The sequence below is a fragment of the Maniola jurtina genome, chromosome 6 (genome assembly GCF_905333055.1).
Source record: "Maniola jurtina chromosome 6, ilManJurt1.1, whole genome shotgun sequence".
NCBI lineage: Eukaryota > Metazoa > Arthropoda > Insecta > Lepidoptera > Nymphalidae > Maniola > Maniola jurtina.
In genome coordinates this window covers 14,991,626-15,012,836 of record NC_060034.1, presented here as the reverse complement: position 1 = coordinate 15,012,836, position 21,211 = coordinate 14,991,626, and the positions used below count along the sequence as shown (strand labels likewise).

Sequence of the window (21,211 nt, the reverse complement as noted above, 5' to 3'; positions counted from 1 at the left end):
GCAATCTAACGAGTTCGAGTCATTTATTTTATTTTATTCAGATACAAGTTAGCCCTTGACTGCAATCTCACCTGGTGGTAAGTGATGATGTAGTATAAGATGAAAGAAGGCTAACCTGGAAGGGGTATGGCAGTTTTTATTAAACCCACACCCCTTTGGTTTCTACACGGCATCATACCGGAACGCAAAATCGCTTGGGGATACGGCTTTAAACCTCTTTAACCTCTCAACTCTAGGTACACAGACGAAGTCACGACTTCAGCCAGTATGTTTACAGTTCCCAAATTCAGTAGAATATTCGCAATAATATTATGAATATTATTCTAACCGCAAGCCGGCTGGAGCGAAGTGGTGACGTGCGCAATTTCAGACGCAATTTCAAAGTCATTTAAGGCCTTCAAACCAGGGAAAGCGGAAAGTTTTCAGGAATTATCTAAACATATACAAGTGTAAATTAAAAATTTTCAACACCCCCGACATGTGAAGGTTACAGTAACTAGAAAAGAGCTGATAACTTTCAAACGGCTGAACCGTTTTTCTTTGACTATTCCGCGCCTACGATCCAAAGTATCTGAGTTTTCCGAAACATCATTTTCAAATAAATAATTATGTATCCAGGCAACGTCCATCTTGACAGCTTGACATTTGTCAATTGAAACTTGAATATTATGAACCTAAGGGTTACCTAACCTTCTTTTCTACAAGAAAACTAGAAAAGAGCTGGTAACTTTTAAACGACTGAACCAATTTTTTTGGATTATAGCTAAGAACACTTTCGATCAAGCCACCTTTCAAACAAAAAAAAGTAAATTAAAATCGGTTCATTCGTTTAGGCGCTACGATGCCACAGACAGATACACAGATACACAGACACACAGATACACAGATACACACGCCAAACTTATAACACCCCTCTTTTTGGGTCGGGGGTTAAAAAGAAAAAAGTGACTGACTGATTGAGTGCCAGCTGTGAGTTGAGTAGAAAGTTGGTCATCAGAGTTGGGCGAATCAGGCTTAAAGGTTTGCAGATAGCTATTAGGACTAGACAACCACGAGAGATTTTTTAAAATTCAAACCCAGGGGTTAAGTAAGCTAGAGGGGGGGGTCCAGTAAAATAGAGGTTTGAAATTTGTCGTGGGTATAAGGTAGTAATAATATAATGTGTTTTAAGCTATTAAATATCTCTTCCTTTTCCAGGGAAGGAAAACATCGTGAAAAAACCTGCACGCCTGAGAGTTCTCCCGAATGTTCACATATAGGCGTGTTAAGTCTACCAATCTAAACTTGACCAGCGTGGTGGGCTATGGCCTAAACCCTTCTCATTCATTGAAAGGAACACACTTGAACACTTTTAAGTATAATTAGTTTTTCGATTCAACCTTAATTTAGGAAAGTTCTTTAGCGATATTAATAATTATACTCAGGCACTTTGGTGTAAGACGAACCTTAGCCAAACCAATCTATTCATCTCAATCTAAAAGTGCCAGAACTTATATCTGTATCACCGCATGCATGATGTTATGTGAGCATGTTTATTACAAAATATAAAGGAGACTGCATAAACGTCTTTAAACTGTGGAAAGTCTGAAATTAGCACTAGGCAGTTAAAATCTTATACCTATATTATATTATCTAGATATTCTTGCAAGTATTACCTTTTAGGACATCAAATGTCAGTCAAGTGAGGGTTCAGCCTAAGATGGAGCGCGTTTGCCTAGAAAGTGCTTCACTCTTGAATTGAAGGTAGATATTAGCGTAGAGAAAATTGATGCCGTAAGGGCGTTAGGATATGGAATCCTTGTGGTTTAAAATAGAAACGAGGACGCAAATCAATACTCAATTTGGAATACTCTTCCGCGATCTGTGTTTCCTACCAATTACAATCCGGGTATCTTTAAAACAAGAGTGAATAGGCACCTTCTAGGTAAACGCGTCCGATCTTAGACCGCATCATCACTTTCCATCAGGTGTGATTGTGGTCAATCGCTTACCTATAGTGAATAAAAATAAAAAATAAAAATAAATCGCTTTGTAGAGTGAATAAGCAACTTCTAGGCAAACGCGCTCCATTTTAGGCTGCAACATCACTCGCTAGTAGGTCTGATTGCAGCCAAGCGCTAGTCTGTAAATTAAAAAAAAGGATATATCCGTGGAATTTCAATTACGTACAGTATGACCAAGGTCATAAGTTGAGAGGTGAAGAAGGAAGCAGGTTAAAAAGAACCCTGAAAATATTATAGTTCTTTTTTTGGCAGTAGTGTGATAAAATCGTATGAGCTTTGCGTATCTGGAGTTTTATTATGTCTTCGTCTAAAAAAAAAAATAAGTTTGTAGATACCTAAATAGTGATTAATGATTTCAAGCTCATTTCGTGGTTTAACAACGTTTTTTATTGTAGATACCGGGTACATACGAGTACCATGATTAATTTGGCAGTCTCGCTGTGGCCACGACGCATGCAACTGAGTCAAAATATCGGCAGTTACACCCAATTAATCGTGGTATGTACGGTATCTACAATATGAATAGTGATTCTTCCTAATATTGTAAAAGGGCTCTTATGACCTTTATAAAGAACACACGATTAATGACGTAGGACATGAGTGAATCGTCAGCCTCCAGTGATTTATGTTCTTTAAACGATCCAGCTTTCAAAATCAACTTCAAGCTGAATAAGAATATTTTCAGTTAACGTTACTTTATGACGTCTACATAATTATCTATAATAATCATCATCATTATCTTCTCAAAATAATGCAATACTTGATTTATTCTAAGGTTTTTATTCTGTGATGCTGGGGTCGCTAGTCTAATCCTGTAAATTGAGGGGCCTTTGGCCTTTTCTTATTTGTCAAGATTTTTGATACATACCACAAAGAGCCACGGCTCAAATCGAATCTTCTTAATTCAAATAAAAAAGGTCGAGCCCTTTTAAAGATTATCCTTTTATCTAGATCCTATCAAAAAGCTTGAAAAGCCTTAACAAATTCTTGAATCCCAGCAATAGGGAATAAGACAAAGGCAGACACAGTAAAGATGCTTTTGAGATTCGCTTTTGTACTTTTCAATGTATTAATTTAGTGTTTTTTTTACTTGGTACTTTATTATATACCTAAATTAAGTAGTTTACTTACTCCATACAATCCTAGTTCCAATTTCATTTGAATATTAAGCAACCAAAGTCCATGAAATTTTGCAGACATATTTTAGAAACTAATATTTATGCCTGTGGTGTTTTAGATTTTTCTAAAAATATGTAGTTTTAAAATTACAGGGGCTCAAAGATTTGTATGTGAATTTTTAAGACCGCGTAACTTTGAAACCGAATATTTTAACAGAAATCTGGAAAACCACAGGCATGTAGCGGAGAGACCCCTCTTAAGTATGTATTATTTGCCTGGAACAGATGACTGTGGTGAATGTAGTGATAAGGTTACCCTTTGTTTAAAGTGTCTCTTGTATCTTTATTATTTGTAATATTATTTTATAGAAAGCAATAAAGATGTTTAAATAAATATCATCATGATCAACCCATTTCCGCCCCACTACTGAATGCGGGTCTCCTCTCAGAATGAGAAGGGTTTAGGTCATAGTCTGCCACGCTGGCCCAGTGCGGATTGGCAGACTTCACACACCGTTGAGAACATGAAGCACTCTCAGGCATGCAGGTTTCCTCACGATGTTTTCCTTCACCGTTACAGCAAGTGAAGTTTAATTGCTTGAAACGCACATAACTGAAAAGTTAGTGGTGCGTGCCCGGGATCGAACCCCCGACCTCCGATTAGGAGGCGGACGTTCTAACCACTAGGCTATCACAGCTTTTTTAAACAAATAAATACAGGGTTACTGGTAATATGTCGGCAATCTGTTAAGGGGGTGTAGGCGAAGTAATTTGCTACCAAATGACCTCTAATGACCCCTAGGCAAATGTCAACCATTTTCGAGTAATTTGACTTTTTGTGTTTTTTAGAAGAATTTGAGGTATGCAACTTTGAAAATTTATAAAAAAAAAACCAATGCATGAATTTTTTTATTTTTATTATTATTTGCTTGCTAACATTTCAATACATAATAATCAACCATAAAATGATACTTATCTTTAATAGTTTTCAAATCACAGCTACAAATCTGTACAAGTTTCATAATTTACACCAGGTGGTCTGACAAAAATGGTCGATTTATGTAAAAAAATACTGAAGAACTTTATCGGCAGAACACATGAAAAACATGTACAACTTTTCAGCTATCCAACGAGATACAATATGGTACCAGAAATTAGGAATTGGCCGAAAAAAATGCAATTATTGTGAAAAAAATGGAATCGTCTTAAGAATACGAAATAATATCTCAACGTCGAATTTTATGGTAATATTCTTATTTCTTATTTAGGATGAGTAATGAGTTATAATTAATCTTACAATTCATTTTCGAAGTATAAAACTCTAAAAATAACACTCTAAAAATAATGAGAGTTCCAAGAATGACATTTTTAATCCTTTGTGTGAACACGTGCACCAATCAGCGCTCTCGGATAAGAAGAGCTTAAAAACATTATCTAGTGACTGGATAGAAAAAACAAAGGCATAAATAGCCAGATTTTCCTAACCATTTTTCAGAGAATAGGATAATAATTAAAGCACTGGCAAGTACAATAACATTAGGTGAAGGGTGGGATCCTTAACTTATTTAATTGTATTGTATTTATAAATTCTAAGACTTAAAAGATAAGACATTTAAAATGTTTCATAATTTGCGCAAAACTGCAAAAATTTACAGTTTGCTTGTACCACTCGTACTGTACAGATCATCTCTACCTAAGTTGGTACCTACATCATTGTGAATTTGGAAGTGAATTGACCTGGCTTTTTCTTATGGACTGTTTCTGGCATACTCTGTGATTTGGCTTGTGATTGGACTCTGATTTATTGCTCTCCCGACAATTTGGCGCGTCAAAAGGACTAATGGCTGCAGAAAGAACCCAGTACTCCAATGAGGAATACGCCAATATCCTTTTTTGTTATGGATATTGTGACGGCAATGCTTTGGCCGCTCGCCGTGAATATCTTCGCCGATTTCCTGGCCGCCGAGTACCACACAGGTCTGTCTTCAGTGATGTTTATCGAAGAATTAGAGAGACGGGACGGGTGCAGAGGAGACAATCCGATTCTGGAAGACCACGTGTGTACGCTCCAAGTGACGAAGTGCTCGTATGAGACTTTTTTGAGAGAACATTTATTTGCATTAGTAGAAAACGTACCTCTGGAAATAAGAAGAGGAATGAGATTCCAGCACGATGGATGTCCAGCACACTGGAGAATAACAGTTCGGCAATGGTTAGACACTAATTTTCCCAATCGATGGATAGGCAGAGGAGGCCCAATTCCTTGGCCAGCAAGATGTCTAGACCTGACACCTATGGACTATTATGTCTGGGGACATATGAAGAGCCTAGTGTACGATGTCTCACCAGTGCCATCAGTCGAAGAATTGAAAATTAGAATAATAAATGCAGCTAATTCAATAAGAACCAATTTGACTAGTAATGTAGTAAAATCTCAGTTAAGAAAAAGAATGCGCCTGTGCATAAGAAATAGAGGGTCACATTTTGAAAATGAACTTTAGAATTTAGTTTTAATGGCTTAGTGTAACTTATCTACGTAATTATTTTAAACTTCCTAAACGATTATTGTAATTTTGGATTGCAGACGATTTCGTCTTTTTAACAATAATTGTATTTTTTTCGGCCATTTTCTGATTTCTGGTACCATATTGTATCTCGTTGGGTAGCTGAGAAGTTGCACATGTTTTTCATGTGTTCTGCCGATAAAGTTCTTCAGTAATTTTTTACATAAATCGACCATTTTTGTCAGACCACCTGGTGTAAATTATGAAACTTGTACAGATTTGTAGCTGTGATTTGAAAACTATTAAAGATAAGTGTCATTTTATGGTTGATTATTATGTATTGAAGTGTTAGCAAGCAAATAATAATAATAATAAAAAAATTTATGCATTGGTTTTTTTTTTATAAATTTTCAAAGTTGCATACCTCAAATTCTTCTAAAAAACACAAAAAGTCAAATTACTCGAAAATGGTTGACATTTTCCTAGGGGTCATAAGGGGTCATTTGGTTGCAAATTACTTCGCCTACACCCCCTTAACGGATTGCCGACATATTACCAGTAACCCTGTATACACCTAATTAATGAATAATGTAATTATAAGATATTATATTCAGGATTCTTTTTGCCTTGCGACGTCGTTTTAGGGTAGGTAATAAGTTTGTTCATAATATTAATATCTCAATTTCAACTTGATTGTGGATTGGAAAGTTTTTCAGAAAATACGGTTAAGTAGGTACCTATTAATAATTAAGTATCTTATTAATAAAGATACGATCAAGTAGGTACTTACCTTTTTATTTACTATACGATAATTAAGATTAAGATTATTATAGTACTTATTTAATTATTTTATTTATTAATTTTAATAAGTATAATTATTTCCATTCCACATTACATTATTTGTTGATAATTCCACAGGTAGGTTTTTCTGACATCAATTCGTAAGTTCACACTGTCCATGGGCCGAAAACGTCAAATCTAACAAAAATCTGCCGAAAATGCTAAAAAACAGACAAACTACAGCTATGTAATGAAATGAATTTTCTTTTAATATTGACTGGGGCAACTTAGGAGGGCAAAGAAATTAAGAAAAAAAATTGAGGGAAAACCAAATTGTGGTTGAATGATAAATGAATTAAGGCCAATTCTATCAAAAGCTATTTACCGACCAAAGGGCCACGCCAAGTTTTAAAATCAAAGTTTTTGTTGTTAGCAAAGTTTGATTATTTAAGAGGCTTTCATAAGAACTCCACGTCGGAGCAAACAAAAAGAAACGCTTAACACAATTTTCATAAGCTAAAGAGAAGCTAACGCGGTTAAGATAAGATACCTACATGAAACTTTTAAGAGATTATTTAAAATTATCATTTTGGCGATGTAATGGAGAATGCTAACATGTTTCAAGATGTATTTTATTAGGGTGGTTTCAGACTATCGCTTTTAGAGCCCTGAGTGTGATATTGATACCAACGTTAGCCAAGTTTGGTATAATTTTCAAAAAAACCTTATTTGAAGATGTTGAAATGGAATCATATCAATGGCACCGCGGAAGAAAATTCAGTAAAATGACGATTTTCTATTATTTATTAGTATTCCAATAGAAAAAGTCATAGCTCATAAAAAATATTGGTTGATGAAAACTGGCAAATATAAAATTTGTTAAAAAAAGTTGGCTTGTGTGTTTTGTATTAAAAATAATTAATATAAATAATCTGTTGACGGTACTAGTGCCTACTGATATAATAAATAAAACTTTTTGATATGATTTTGAAATAGCCCATTTATAGGCATCTATGATTTAGTTCAATAACCATAAAAACAAATTATAATCCGCAATTTACAAGTCAAAACCAACGCGATTTACTTGAATCATAAACACAACAAAATGACGAAAGTTAAAAATCCAAAACTCCAAAACCCAATCGAGAAACATTTCAATGAAATCACCAGATATCACTATTACTTCTATTTTTTAATATTTACGAGTAAAATTCCGATTTTCTGGCACGTTTTGAGTCTGATATTTTTGTCTCCACCAGTGGACTACCACTGTAATGTGACTGGAGTGAAAAATGTGAATTCGACAAAGAATGTGTGTCCGTGCGATGAACCATTATGGGATAGAAGTATGTTTTCCGAAACAATGCAGACGAAATTTGGATTATACTGTGCCAGAATTTGGTTGATTAGCTTTTCTCAAAGCATGATGTATGTAGGACTGCTGGTTGGAGCGCTTGTGTTTGGATTCCTGTCTGATAGGTATTATTAATTTTTATATCTATCTATTCTCGATACACAAAAGGAAAATCTGATTGATTATTATTATTAGTTCAATGACTGATTGACTGATTTGTCAATGCCCATCTCAAACTACTGGACGGATCGGGCTGAAATGTGGCGAGCAGATAGCTATTATGACGTAGATATCCGCTAGGAAAGGATTTCTGAAAATTCAACCCCTAAGTGGATAAAATAGGGCTTTGAAGTGTGTGTAGTCCACGCGGACAAGTCGCGGGTATAAGCGAGTCTAGATTCTATAATATTATGTAAAAGGAAAAGCTGACTGACTGACTGACTGATCTATCAACGCACAGCTCAAACTATTGGGCGAATCGGGCTGAAATTGGGGGTGCAGCTATTACATACAACATAGACATCCGCTAAGAAATCTTTAACCCCCTATTTTACCTCCACCTAAGGGTAAAATAGGGGTTTGAAATCAAAGTCAAAGTTATTTCCATTTTTGATAGCCAGAATTGTTGGATTTATAAGTTGATGTGTTAATTAATTACGTAAACTTGACTGTTCGTGTGCGAGTCTGACTCGCACTTGGCCGGTTTTCCAGGTACGGAAGGAGATCTATGTTCTCAATGAGCTGTCTAATATTGGCCGTGTCAGGATGTCTGGTCAGTGCTATGCCAACGGCTGCGGCGTATACGCTAATGCGTAGCATTGAAGGAATTGGTACAGGTAATGTACTACCTAGTAATAATAATTTCTTCATATTCTCAAATCCGCGAAAACTTTTACTAGATCTGGTGACAGAAGGTCTGGCTCATTTTTTTGCGCAAAGGATCAGCCTGGCTGTCCAGCAGGCTGGCTGTGCAGCCAGTATCGGTGCTTAAATTAAGAAAACTTTTGTATCCCTGGGGAACAACCTTGTGCAATACCAGTCTTTCCTATTGCAGAGGGTAGGAAACTCGATCCTGATATTTAAGTTCAATAAATTATTGAACCATTTCACGTGGGCATAATTTAAACAGTAATTAGACAAGGCTAGCTTTATGTTAGACTTGGCTACACTGTAATATTTATGTAAAATATATATCTCTTTCTATTTCTTTTTCTATTGGCAATTTTACAGGTGGCGCCATCATAACATCTTACGTATTTTGCATCGAGTACACCGGGGTGAGACATAGAGAAATTGTGACAGCTCTATTCCACATACCTCTCAACATAAGTCACTTGACATTGCCTGGTATATCGTACTTGTTGCGGCATTGCGACGAGTTCCAGTTGGCTCTGTCAATTCCAGTCTTCTTTTACATTGGAATGCAATGGATGGTTATGGAATCCCCGAAATGGTTGATGGACAGCGATCGAATTGATGAGAGCGTGGTGGTCATGGAGAAATTTGCTTCTTTGTAAGTATTTAAATTTGAATGAATGAATTAATAAAAAATTTATAAGTAATGTAATTTTACTGTACATGACAGAATAATGAGAAAGATAAATAGTACACAATAAAGTGTACTTTTACACAATAAAGTGCACCCGACACAAAAACCTCTATAAGAAAACTAGAAAAGAGCTGATAACTTTTAAACGGCTGAACCGATTTTCTTCGATTAAGCCAAGCCACCTTTCAAACAAAAAAACTAAATTAAAATCGGTTCATTCGTTTAGGAGCTACGATGCCACAGACGGATACACAGATACACAGGTCAAACTTATAATACCCCTCTTTTTGGGTCGGGGGTTAAAAATAACAATTAGATAAAAATGGATATTTTTTTGGAAAAAATATCATTCAGTATTAATTAATACATATTATATGGTTACCATAGGATTTTAATAGATGTTTACTGAGTGAATCAGCAGTTATATATATTTTTTGCAGCATCGGAACTTCACGTGAAAACATCAGAAACCAAATAAAAGAGTACCATGCAAACCATTCACCCAAAGCTCGGAGAAGGATAAAAATCTGGCATGTATTCTGCCACAAAAAACTTGGCCTTAACTTTTTTTATATGTCCGTTATATATTTTCTATGTGGCATGGGTTACTATGGCGTCTCCCAATACATTGGTAAAATGAGTGGTGATATCCATGTAAACGTTGCTATATCTGGTGCTATGTTACTACCAGGAACTATAGCTGCTGTGTTCTTGCTCAAACTGTTAAACCGAAGAACATTTTTAATGTCTACAATCTTTCTATCAGGTCTGTTTATGATTATAGTTATATGTGTTCCATTCCATTACAATTGGGGAAGGGTTTTGATTGCGTGTATCTGTAACTGTTTCTTCTTCGTTTCTTTTATCATTGTTTTTCTTTTCGGCGTTGAATTGTTTCCAACATCAATCAGGAACTCAGTTTTGGGAATACTATCCGTTATATCGAGAGTTGGCCAAATAACAGCTCCTTCGATTAACGCATTATCAGAAAACGCTTCCGGAGCTGTATTTGGTGTGTTGGCGTTAGTTGGTACGCTCTTTTGTTTTTTGCTACCAGAGACAAAAGACACTGAGCTTCCATCATCGTTGGATGATACAAAAATATTGACCCGTGGAAAGCCACAGCTAGTAGAGGATGGTCAGGTGATGCAGAATATTGCAACATCAAGCACAGAATGAAAATTAAAAGAGGCATAATTAACGACCAACGCATAAAAACTCAAAAGAAAGCTCACTTGAGCGATGGAGAGAACTATTGAGCCGATAGCCAGTGGGGCGCAGGATTTATGTAAAATGTAGTAATAAAATTATGTGATGTTTGTGTAGTGGTAGTTTATGGGGCTAGACTTCATTATTAAAGGAAGTAATTCAATAAGAATCGTGATTTTTCTTTATTTTAACATATGTAATTTATTAACGTCATGCGGTACGGAAGGCGTTCAATGACGCAAGGCGATAAACGACAAATATTCTTTTATTTTTTTTAACCAGCATTTTAGTTATGTAAACAACAGGCTGAGATAATTTTTATAAAACCGCAATCCCGCAATTTTTAAAATTGTTGTAGAGAAGTTATAGCTAACAATTTTCTAATTATGTTGTATCTTAAAATTAGTCAAAAATAAAACATGTACAAATTAGCTAGGAGTACCTAGTAACACAAGTATGTTTTCTTAGTCACTTCAAGTTAAAAAGAAAAAGTTCAAATTAAGTGTAAATTAAAAATTTATAACACCCCTGACAATTGAAGGTTACAGTAATAATTAGAAAAGAGCTGATAACTTTCAAACGGCTGAACAGATTTTCTTGGATTATAGCTAAGAACACTCTCGATCAAGCCACTTTTCAAACAATACAAAACTAAATTAAAATCGGTTCATTAGTTTAGGAGCTACGATGGCACAATCAGATACTCACGTCAAACTTATAACACTCCTTTTGGGTCAGGGGTTAAAAACGTCGCTTATGAGAATTTTTCCTCGAACCGTTCGACTCGTTCGGTTTAAGAGAAATGCCATAAAATATGCTCTCTTGTGACACTGTTATTTTCAATAAGCTTTTGTAATGAAAAAAGTTTTTATTACCACAATACTGGCTTGGGTTCGGCAAAGTTGGGACAATAAGTGGCAAATAAGAAAATGCTTTGTTCATACTTTCGCAACGGCCGTATTGAATCTAGCTGTAACGATTATTTATAGAAGAAAAATATTTTATTGACTGTGAATTTAAATTGTGAAATTCGCTTTCTTTAATGGTAAAGGAAAATATCGTGAGGAAATCTGCATGTGTGCAGTTTATGGTCTCAAAGGTGTGTGAAGTCTGCCAATCCGCGCTAGGCCAGCGTGGTACACTATGGCCAAACCCTTTTTGTTCTGAGAGTACACCATACTTAGTAGTGAGCTGGCATTGGGTCGATCATAATGATAACGATGAATCAAAATTGATTGCAATTCAATCAATAAAAGCAGGTATTACGAGTATCAATTTTCATTTAATATTCTATAAGTTTTTGTATTACGATTATTTATTTGTAAATTGTTTATGTGTAGTTGACATGTTGATGAAACGAACGAATTAATGAGTTAGTGACTCAGGAGCTTCTTGTTTCTTCCTTCACTTTTCTATCACAGAACGGCGAGAAAACTGTGAACGTTGGCAGCCTTATATGGTCGGTTTTGTTCAACGTTTTTACATTCAACGTTGATACGAACCACTAAGGTATGGAAATTCCCTTCCAAGTATAACTTGAACACCTTCAAGGCATGAGAGACTTGGGCGCGTTTGGAACCCTCGTAGCTTTAGTTTTAAGTAACGTAATTAATTATCACCACTATATCGTACATGTTTAACAATTTCGACCATCAAAAGGAGTACAATTGTACCTACTTTGAATAAATGATTTTGACTTTGACTTTGAGTGAATACCCATCTTCTAGGCAAGCACGCTCCAACTTAGACCTCACCATCGCTCTATTTGTCAAGCATGATTGTCGTCAAGCGCAAGCCTTTCTCACAATAAAAAAACTTTCAGGAAGTAAGCTTTTCGGAACGATGTAGCTGTACGAAGCGGGTAAGCTTATTGGAGTGGAATGCTAACGCAAATATTTGCGTTCGCTCCGACGTATGCAATCGCGGACAAACAACGAGGCGGCTCGTCTATACCTTCGAACAAAGCACCCTATCACCGCGGCGATATCGAAAATAAACACGCCTACGAGTTTTTTCATGCGGGGGATTGATATGAAAATATTGGATTCCAAAGGTATATTTATTCGTGATTTTTTGCCGGAAATAAACGCTGAATTATTGGGGCTCTCGGTTTTTGTTATCGGATCAATTGTTAAGGTTTCCGGTTAGCATAGAATATTTTGTAAATGGTAATGTTCAAGGTTCGCATTTTAATTGCTCGCACAGAATATTTATTTTAATAAAGAAATTTCTTTGTGGTCGTTATTTTTCTCTAAAACTCCTAATCAGATTCCTACAATATTACGTTTGGGCCTTAGTTTTATATGGTTGTGAGGCATGGACCCTAGTGGAGGACTTGCGGAAAGAAATCGGAGCCTTTGTGATGTGGACGTATCACAGGATGTTCCGCATAAAGCTGGAAGGCTAAGCTGTCTAACGCTGAGGTTCTTACCCAGATGTAGAAGAAGACCTAGTTAGGTAAAACCATTAAGCAGCGTAAGATCTCGTACCTGGGCCATATTTTGTAACACGATAGGTACTGCCTGCCGCAGACAATTATGATGGGTAAAATAGCTGAAAAAAGAGAGGTGGGAATAAGGAAGAAGTCATGGCTACGTAACATAAGGGTCACTCCCTGTCAAAAATTCCTCTTAGCCATAGACAAGGAGAAGTTTAAACAATTGACTGCTAACCTTCAGTAATGGAGAGGCACAGAAAGAAGAAGAGTTAATGTTCAGATTAACCAAAAATTGCTGCTCAGATTAACTAGTCAACATGCAGATTCCTAAGGTAATCTAATAAATAACCAAGCTTATTCTAATAGTTTTTCAACCTCATCATTGTCAACAGATAGACGTTCACTGCCACACGCCATTGTCTTGCGCGAATCCAGTATCTGACCATTTAGTGGGGGGGGGGGGGGGGTCTTCTAATACTGCACTCTCCGGTACGAGATCATCATGCAAGTATATTATTTATTCATTTGTTCGTTGCCTTTGCGTTCGGGCATCGTTCATCAGATTGGGTTGAAACTTTGTACAGTTGTTGTTGGCACTTGCGTGAAGGTTTCGACACGAACCACCAACGTACGCCGAATACCTATCAACTACTTTATACAACTGTTTTAAAATAAACGGTCCAAAAACAACATGATATTCATATTAATATACGCTCTTTACTTTACAAAACAAATATAATTTAGTTATGAACAAAATTAATTGCAGTTCGTTCTAGTACGCACAACCGTGAAATGTTTGCACAACCGTACCATTTGTTTAATGAGTAAACGGGGCATTGATGTTGAGCATCCGAAAATAATTATTTCCCACGTTATTTATCTTCAACGAAAATACAAATACTTTCCAAATTAGGATGGGCACTATCCATCTTGCCCTCCAAACTTTTAAATTAAAGCCCGTTTCGCAGGAATCCCATAAGAATTACACCGAATTTAAGTGAGAAACATCTCAGCCGGATATCCGCCATGTCGCCGGTTGGAAAAAACATCGACACAACTCAAAATTATTCAAAATCGGAATGAACAGAAATCAACAATCAATATAGAGACGACTTCGTCTGTGTTGGTATTAGCTGGCGGGCGTGCTCTGCCTTTTTGGAGTGTTTTTTTTAAAAACTGACTGGAAAGCGCTCTAAAGGGGTGCATGCCGTGCGTATGTCGGCGAGCGCCGGCACAGACGGGGTCCATACTTGTATAGTTTAACTAACTTGTTACAAATAACTACAAACTTGACATTGGTTAATCTTTGTAAAGCCAGACCAGAGATAAAAAAAATATAGAGACAACACCGATTTCGTACATACGTTTACAACAAGTGTAAATTAAAAATTTAAAACACCCCCGACAAGTGAAGGTTACAGTAACTAGAAAAGACCGAAAAGACCTGATAACGTTCAAACGGCTGAACTGATTTTCTTGAACTATTCCGCGCCTACGATCTAAAGTATCTGAGTTTTCCAAAACATCATTTTCAAATAAATAATTATGTATTTAGGCAACGTCCATCTTGACAGCTTGACATTTGTCAACTGACATAATATTATGAACCTAACGGTTATCTAACCTTCTTTTCTACAAGAAAACTAGAAAAGAGCTGATAACTCTTAAACGACTGAACCAATTTTTTTGGATTATAACTAAGAACACTTTCGATCAAGCCACCTTTCAAACAAAAAAAAGTTAATTGAAATCGGTTCATTCGTTTAGGCGCTACGATGCCACAGACAGATACACAGATACACAGATACACAGACACACAGATACACAGATACACACGTCAAACTTATAACACCCCTCTTTTTGGGTCGAGGGTTAAAAAAGGGAAAGAAAGCGTCAATATTTATTCAAGACTAAATACGCTCGTGTCACGTGAACGCTCATTTCAAAATTCGCCTATTTTTGCGATAAATGAAATCAGTTTGCGCTTTTTATTTTGCGTAATTATTTGTATATTAAAAATTTTTGCCAAACTTAAAAACAAGTGGGTTAAGTTTTAATTAAAAACTTGTGATCGAATATCACAATAATGGGTTAAGTTTTTAAAAATATTGACATGTTGCGTAATTCGTCGTGATAATTTTTTTGGGTCTTATTTCATTCTTAGATGCCTGTGTTCTTGAATAAATAAGTTTGTTTATATACTTAGTTTAGAATAATTTTACTGGAATTTGAAGAAGGAAGTTTGTATTATTTTTATTTTTTCAAAATTCAAAATATTTTCACGTGTTTAAAGACTTATTAAATACCTTTTAATTTGAGTGAGTTGGATTATCAACAAATCAACTACATTTGGAGATATAAAATAAAATATTTATAAAAGAAATTTAAATCGTTCGTGCCGAAAAATTGATCATTTTGAGTTGCGTCGTTGTTCTGGTGAACCAGCGATGTATTAGCAACACTGGGTGTGGTCGGAACTCTATCTATTATCACAAGTTGGGTCAAGTACAGTAAATTTACGCTCACCCTTTGGGTAGGACCGCCTACCGCGGTGGATTACGTGGATTCTCCCAGAATCCTCAAGCTTTGTTTATAATGGCCGTGGAAATTGATTTAGATGCGCTGGAGACTTAATTTTAAGAACTTTGCCCTGGGAATCCTTTGTACTCCCACTCGGATTACGTATATCAAGGGATTTCGGGAATTTCTCATTTATCGCTTAAGTAGGTGAGATACGAAACTTGTTTGTGGTTTCATCTAGATTATAATGAGTTGGGCTGCTTGTGAACTTATATCAACACGTTTTAACTTATAGCGAAGGTTGTTTCAGAGAATCTCTTGTATGTTTCATTTGAAAGTAATTAGATATTAATATCGAATGAGCTAATAAATAATCCGCAATTTCTACAAACAGTTAATAAAGTCTTTTGAACATTAATATACTCGTAGGTAGGCACACTATCGTATGGTTTATAGCTATACTATAGTGTCGACATATTTCACTAGGTATTGTGTGTTTAGAAAAAAAATTGTAAAAACATAAATACTCAAGTAAGGCTTCACCTTACTCTAGCAGGCGTTAATAATATACTTCCACAAGCTACGTTCATGCACCGCTTCCATCCAGTGGCTCCTTGCGACTTGTTCCAAGTGGTCTGTCCACCTGGTAGGAGGTCAGAAAACGTTGTGCTTCCTGGTTCGAGGTCGCCATTCCAGTACTTTGGGTCCCAAACGGTATTGGTTCTTTGAACTATGTGTTTGCCCGCCTATAGCCACGAAATGGAATGTGAATAAAGTCGGAGATATACTTGCTAGTTTGCTAGTCCATACTAATGTAAAAAATTGCGAAAGTGTGTCTGTCTGCCTGGTACAGAGATAGTTTGCATCTTGGAGATGGATATTATCCCGAAAAATCAAAAAGATCCCACGGAATCTTTCAAAACCTACGCGGACGATGTCATAGGACTCGCGGGTATTAGCTGCTCGTAGTCCTACTAATATTATAAACGCGAAAGTTTGTACCTATGTATGTATGGATGGATGCTTGTTACTCTTTCACGCAAAAACTACTGGACGGATTTGGTTTAAATTTGGAATGGATATAGATTATACCCTGGATTACATGCTGGACATATAGGCTACTTTGGATCCCAGAAAATCAATGAGTTCCCACGGAAATTTTTAAAAACCTATATCCACGGGAACGAAGTCGCGGGTATCAGCTATTCGTAGTATTTTTTAAAAAGAAAATTGAAGTTTACATTCCATCCGTGCCGAGATGGCTTCTAGAGATCGCGGAATTGTCGCGGAAATAATAGTGCCAGTAACTGTTTCGTAATGTCTTATTCTATTTTATTTCCATCAACATCCCTTTTTGCGACTACAATAAGGAAATGCAGCTCGCGACGTTTCTGAGACGCATTCCGGTGATAATGTTTTATAGAATTTTTAGCGGCAAGTTTACATGGAGCCAGTAAGAGAGCTAATGGTCACGAAGCCTGAGCGAATAAAGTCGGAGACATTTGGTAGTTTGCAAGTCCATAAAAATATCATACTTCACATCACACTTCACACTAATTTATAAAGGCGAAAGTTTGTGTGTATGTGTGTGTGTGTGTGTATGTTTGTTACTCCTTCACGCAAACACTAGTGAACGGATTGGGCTGAAATTTAGAATGCAGATAGATTATACCCTGGATTAGCACATAGGCTACTTTTTATATATAAGATTTTTTTAAAACCTACATCCACACGAACAAAGTCGCGGGCATCAACTAGTTGTAAATGCGAAAGTGTGTCTGTCTGCCTGGTATCTGCATCTTGGAGATCGACATAGGATTTTCTTTATAGATAGATAGATAGATAGAACAAACACATGTAAAGGATAACAATACAGTAAGAAGAAAACAGAAAAAAACAATTGTGTGCAAAGGCGGCCTTGCAAAGGTACTTGGAGCAATTTCTACCAGGCAACCTTTGCTGAAAGGAGAAGTTCTAGGAAGGAGGTTGGATAGTACCAAGTCGCTTTATCCTGGAAAATCAATTGTTTTTCTGTATAAGTACATTATGTGTGTGCAATAAAGATACAACCCGGTTACTAAAAGAATGGACCTTGCTTTTTTCAATTTCAATGTATGATAAACGCCAAACTAAGACAATACTAACATAGCATACCCAGAGTTTTTCCCAAACATTTAAGTTTCATACCTAAATATTCCTAATGATGCTTTTTTGCACACCGTACCCATGCGTCGCAGTGACGTCTTGACGCCAGGTCCAATCTTTTAGTAACCGGGTTGTATTTTCTAATTCTGGTTGGATTTTTCAATCAAAATTTTGACCTGGAAATGCGGTTAATATTAAGATAGCTAGTCGTTTAATATTTTAGATGAAGATAAACAGTTTGAATCGGTTCTGATCTGAAATAATTCTCTACGATATATCAGTACCGGTTCATCACTGATTTTTCTTAAACTTGTGGTCAATACTAACTCAATGTAAATCGGGCATAAATGTTTAATAAAAGAATGTTTAAGGTTGGTTGACTTCTATTGAAGTGTCCTGGATAATGCAACTGTAACAAAGCGACGATTTTAAAATGTCCATTATTATATTTAACTTTGAGAAGCAGTAGATACTAAATAGTTTATTCAACGGACACTTAGTAGTTATATGTATAATATGCTAACTCTAAGTTAGAGACAGACCATAACTCTTAAAAATAATAAACAGTACAAAATCTCATACTATTATACACTAGGCATATTTTTAGGGTACACACATTTTATTAGACACCAGTTCTATCAAATTCAATCTTTCTTTCAAAATAATTTTTTAACCCCCGACCCAAAAAGAAGGGTATTATAAGATAGACGTGTGTATCTGTCTGTGGCATCGTAGCTCCTAAACTAATGAACCAATTTTAATTCAGTTTATTTCGTTTAAAAGGTGGATTTATCCAGAGTGTTCTTAGCTATAATCCAAGAAAATCAGTTCAGCCGTTTGAAAGTTATCAGCTCTTTTCTAATTACTAACCTTTACTTGTCGGGGTGTTATAAATTTTTAATTTACACTTGTTCCTTATCATAGCCTATAACGCATCATCATCATCATCATCATTAACCCGTCGCCGGCTCACTACTGAGCACGGGTCTCTTCTCAGAATGAGAGGGGAACAATAATTTTGGAAACAAACTACAACTATCTAACAAAAAATGATACTATTTTCAAAAAAAAAAAAAAAAAATCTTTGTCAGTTTCTAACTGAAATATATTTAAGTTACAAAATATACATCCGGAATCCACCGCACGTCCTCACAAGCGCTGATGAAGCAGTATGTACCAGCACTAGCAGGTTGCAGAACTGCGCACAAAGGGAGCTAAATTGAAAATGTGTATGCAATTTCCTTTAGAACATTTGTCTAAGTTAAATGCTATCAGATCCAGAGATATTTTAACGTTTATTTTAGTGGCAGATAAGACGTAGCAATAAATAAAATATTAGAAATAAGGGAGTTAGGATCCAATATTTGTATTGTGTATATTTATTTACTATCTATCTACTTGGTAGTTTAAAATAACTAGTCAAATGGTTGTTACAAAACAGTTGCTCTGATTTTCGGCCATTTTCGAAGGAGATGATGTTTGAACGTTACTGCTCTCCAAAGAAATATATGTATGACTTTTAATGCATCTATAGAAGTTTTGTATAAAAAAAGTTGTGCATGCAACCCTTGGTAGGAATTCATAGGTAACTTTAGTCCCTTCATCTTTACAGCTGATGCCTTACCAGGCATATTTTTTTCACGCACCAATTTTACCAATGTCAATGTCAATGAGCCTCAATAGCTCAACAGGTTGAGGAGCCGACTGAATTCTAAAAGGTCGGCGGTTCAAACCCCACCCGTTGCACTATTGTCGTACCTACTCCTAATACAGCTTTGCGCTTAGTTGGAGGGGAAAGGGGAATATTAGCAAACTTGAAATGTCTACTCTAACCTTTAAATAAATCTCTCGTGCAAGACGTCTCACGTCGCTTACCTTTATCTGTGCCTTTACCTTACCGTAGCAGCTAAATGTTAAACCATTTTTGAAAAAGGCAAACTAAATATCGCGCTCCTCTTAGGTTTGCCGTGGAATTGAATTTAAAGAAATCACAGAGTAAATTGTCATGTACAAAAGTGGGGAAACTTTTGTTTCCTTAACTTTAAACTGTTGCGGAACTTGTTGGAAACAATAAATAAGTATTTCTCCTTTAGAGAAAAGAAATATTTAAATGATAGTTTAAAGTTAACGGAGTTTATGTCTGTAACACTTTCACGCTAAGGCTGATATCTATGGAGCATACTTTGATTTACTCTTGGCCTCATTCGCACGAGAGCTTTTTTAACGTCACTCAAAAAAGCGTTCAAATAGAACAAACGCATTCCCAAGTATCTATTCAAACGTCAACCCTTTTTAACGCGCACTATTTTCAGCGCAACGCCGGGTTTTAATGCTAGGCTTTTTTATAACGCTCGTGCGAATTAGGGCTAAGACTTGGGATAGATCTATATATCTCTGATTTAAGTCAATCTCGTTTTAACTTTAAATAAAATCTGAGCAGTCAATATTATACCCTCTAGTCTAGTAGAACGTAGCAAAGTCTAGCACTCCGCACTTAGCTACCGTGGTGGACTATGACCTAAACCCTTCTCTTTTTGATAGAAGACTCGTGCTCAGTAGTAGACCAGCAACGGGTTGAGATGATGATGATGATAAGCTAAATAGATATACAAAAAACAAAAATGATATTTTATTTCACTCAAATTTTGTATCTACCATATTATTACGAGAACCATTATAAATCCAGCTTAGCCATCGAAGTGTATAAACCAGGTTCACAGAAGCGTAGATTCCATTAACCAACCTGTAATGTCGAGTAAATTCATTTGGAACTCTCGTTGAAAGCTAACTGGCTCTATTAAGGCGCCGAAATCCGGCCGATTACCAGCGCAATGTCGTCGCTTATCATTAACGTAAAGCCACTATACGCTCACTAACCATGTCTAATTTCATTATCCACGAAGACAAACAGTATATTATGTGTTTGACGTTAGAGGTTGTGCGTGAATATTTTTTAACCTCCGACCCAAAAAGAGGGGTGTTATAAGTTTGGCGTGTGTATCTGTGTATCTGTGGGTCTGTGTATCTGTGTATCTGTCTGTGGCATTGTAGCTCCTAAACTAATGAACCGATTTTAATTTAGTTTTTTTTTGTTTGAAAGGTGGCTTGATCGAGAGTGTTCTTAGCTATAATCTACGAAAATCGGTTCAGCCGTTTGAAAGTTATCAGCTCCTTTCTAGTTACTGTAACCTTCACTTGTCGGGGGTGTTATTTTAATTTACACTTGTGTCAACTGCTGCCGTCATCATTTTTTTATTCACATTAAAGTAAGCCTTTGACTGCAATATTATCTAGTGGCACCGATGTCTGGTGGTAAGTGATGATGCAGTCTAAGATGGAAGCGGGCTAACCTGGATATGGCAGTTATTAGGTTTTAAACCCATATCTACTCCGTTGGTTTCTACATGGCATCAAGTCCAAAGGGTTCGATTTAAAAAAAGATATAAGATATTGAAACTAAATATGCGCTGCTGATTGTTCTTACGTAGGTACCCACTAGACTAAGTACTATGTACCGCCTTACCAATTTATCATCATGTTGGTTTCTATACTTTAATTTTTACTGTATAGCTTTATTTTTATAGTTAACTCA

General features: G+C 36.1%; 1 protein-coding gene across 1 annotated transcript; it reads left to right on the top strand.

Moving 5' to 3' along the window:
* Positions 1-7,407: 7,407 nt before the first annotated feature.
* Positions 7,408-10,641, top strand: LOC123866483 (organic cation transporter protein-like). Its single transcript, XM_045908081.1, has 4 exons — positions 7,408-7,884; positions 8,471-8,595; positions 8,990-9,272; positions 9,749-10,641. The coding sequence occupies exons 1-4, from the start codon at positions 7,511-7,513 to the stop codon at positions 10,485-10,487; spliced, it is 1,521 nt and encodes a 506-aa protein (XP_045764037.1). The 5' UTR covers positions 7,408-7,510; the 3' UTR covers positions 10,488-10,641.
* The last annotated feature ends 10,570 nt before the right edge of the window (positions 10,642-21,211 follow it).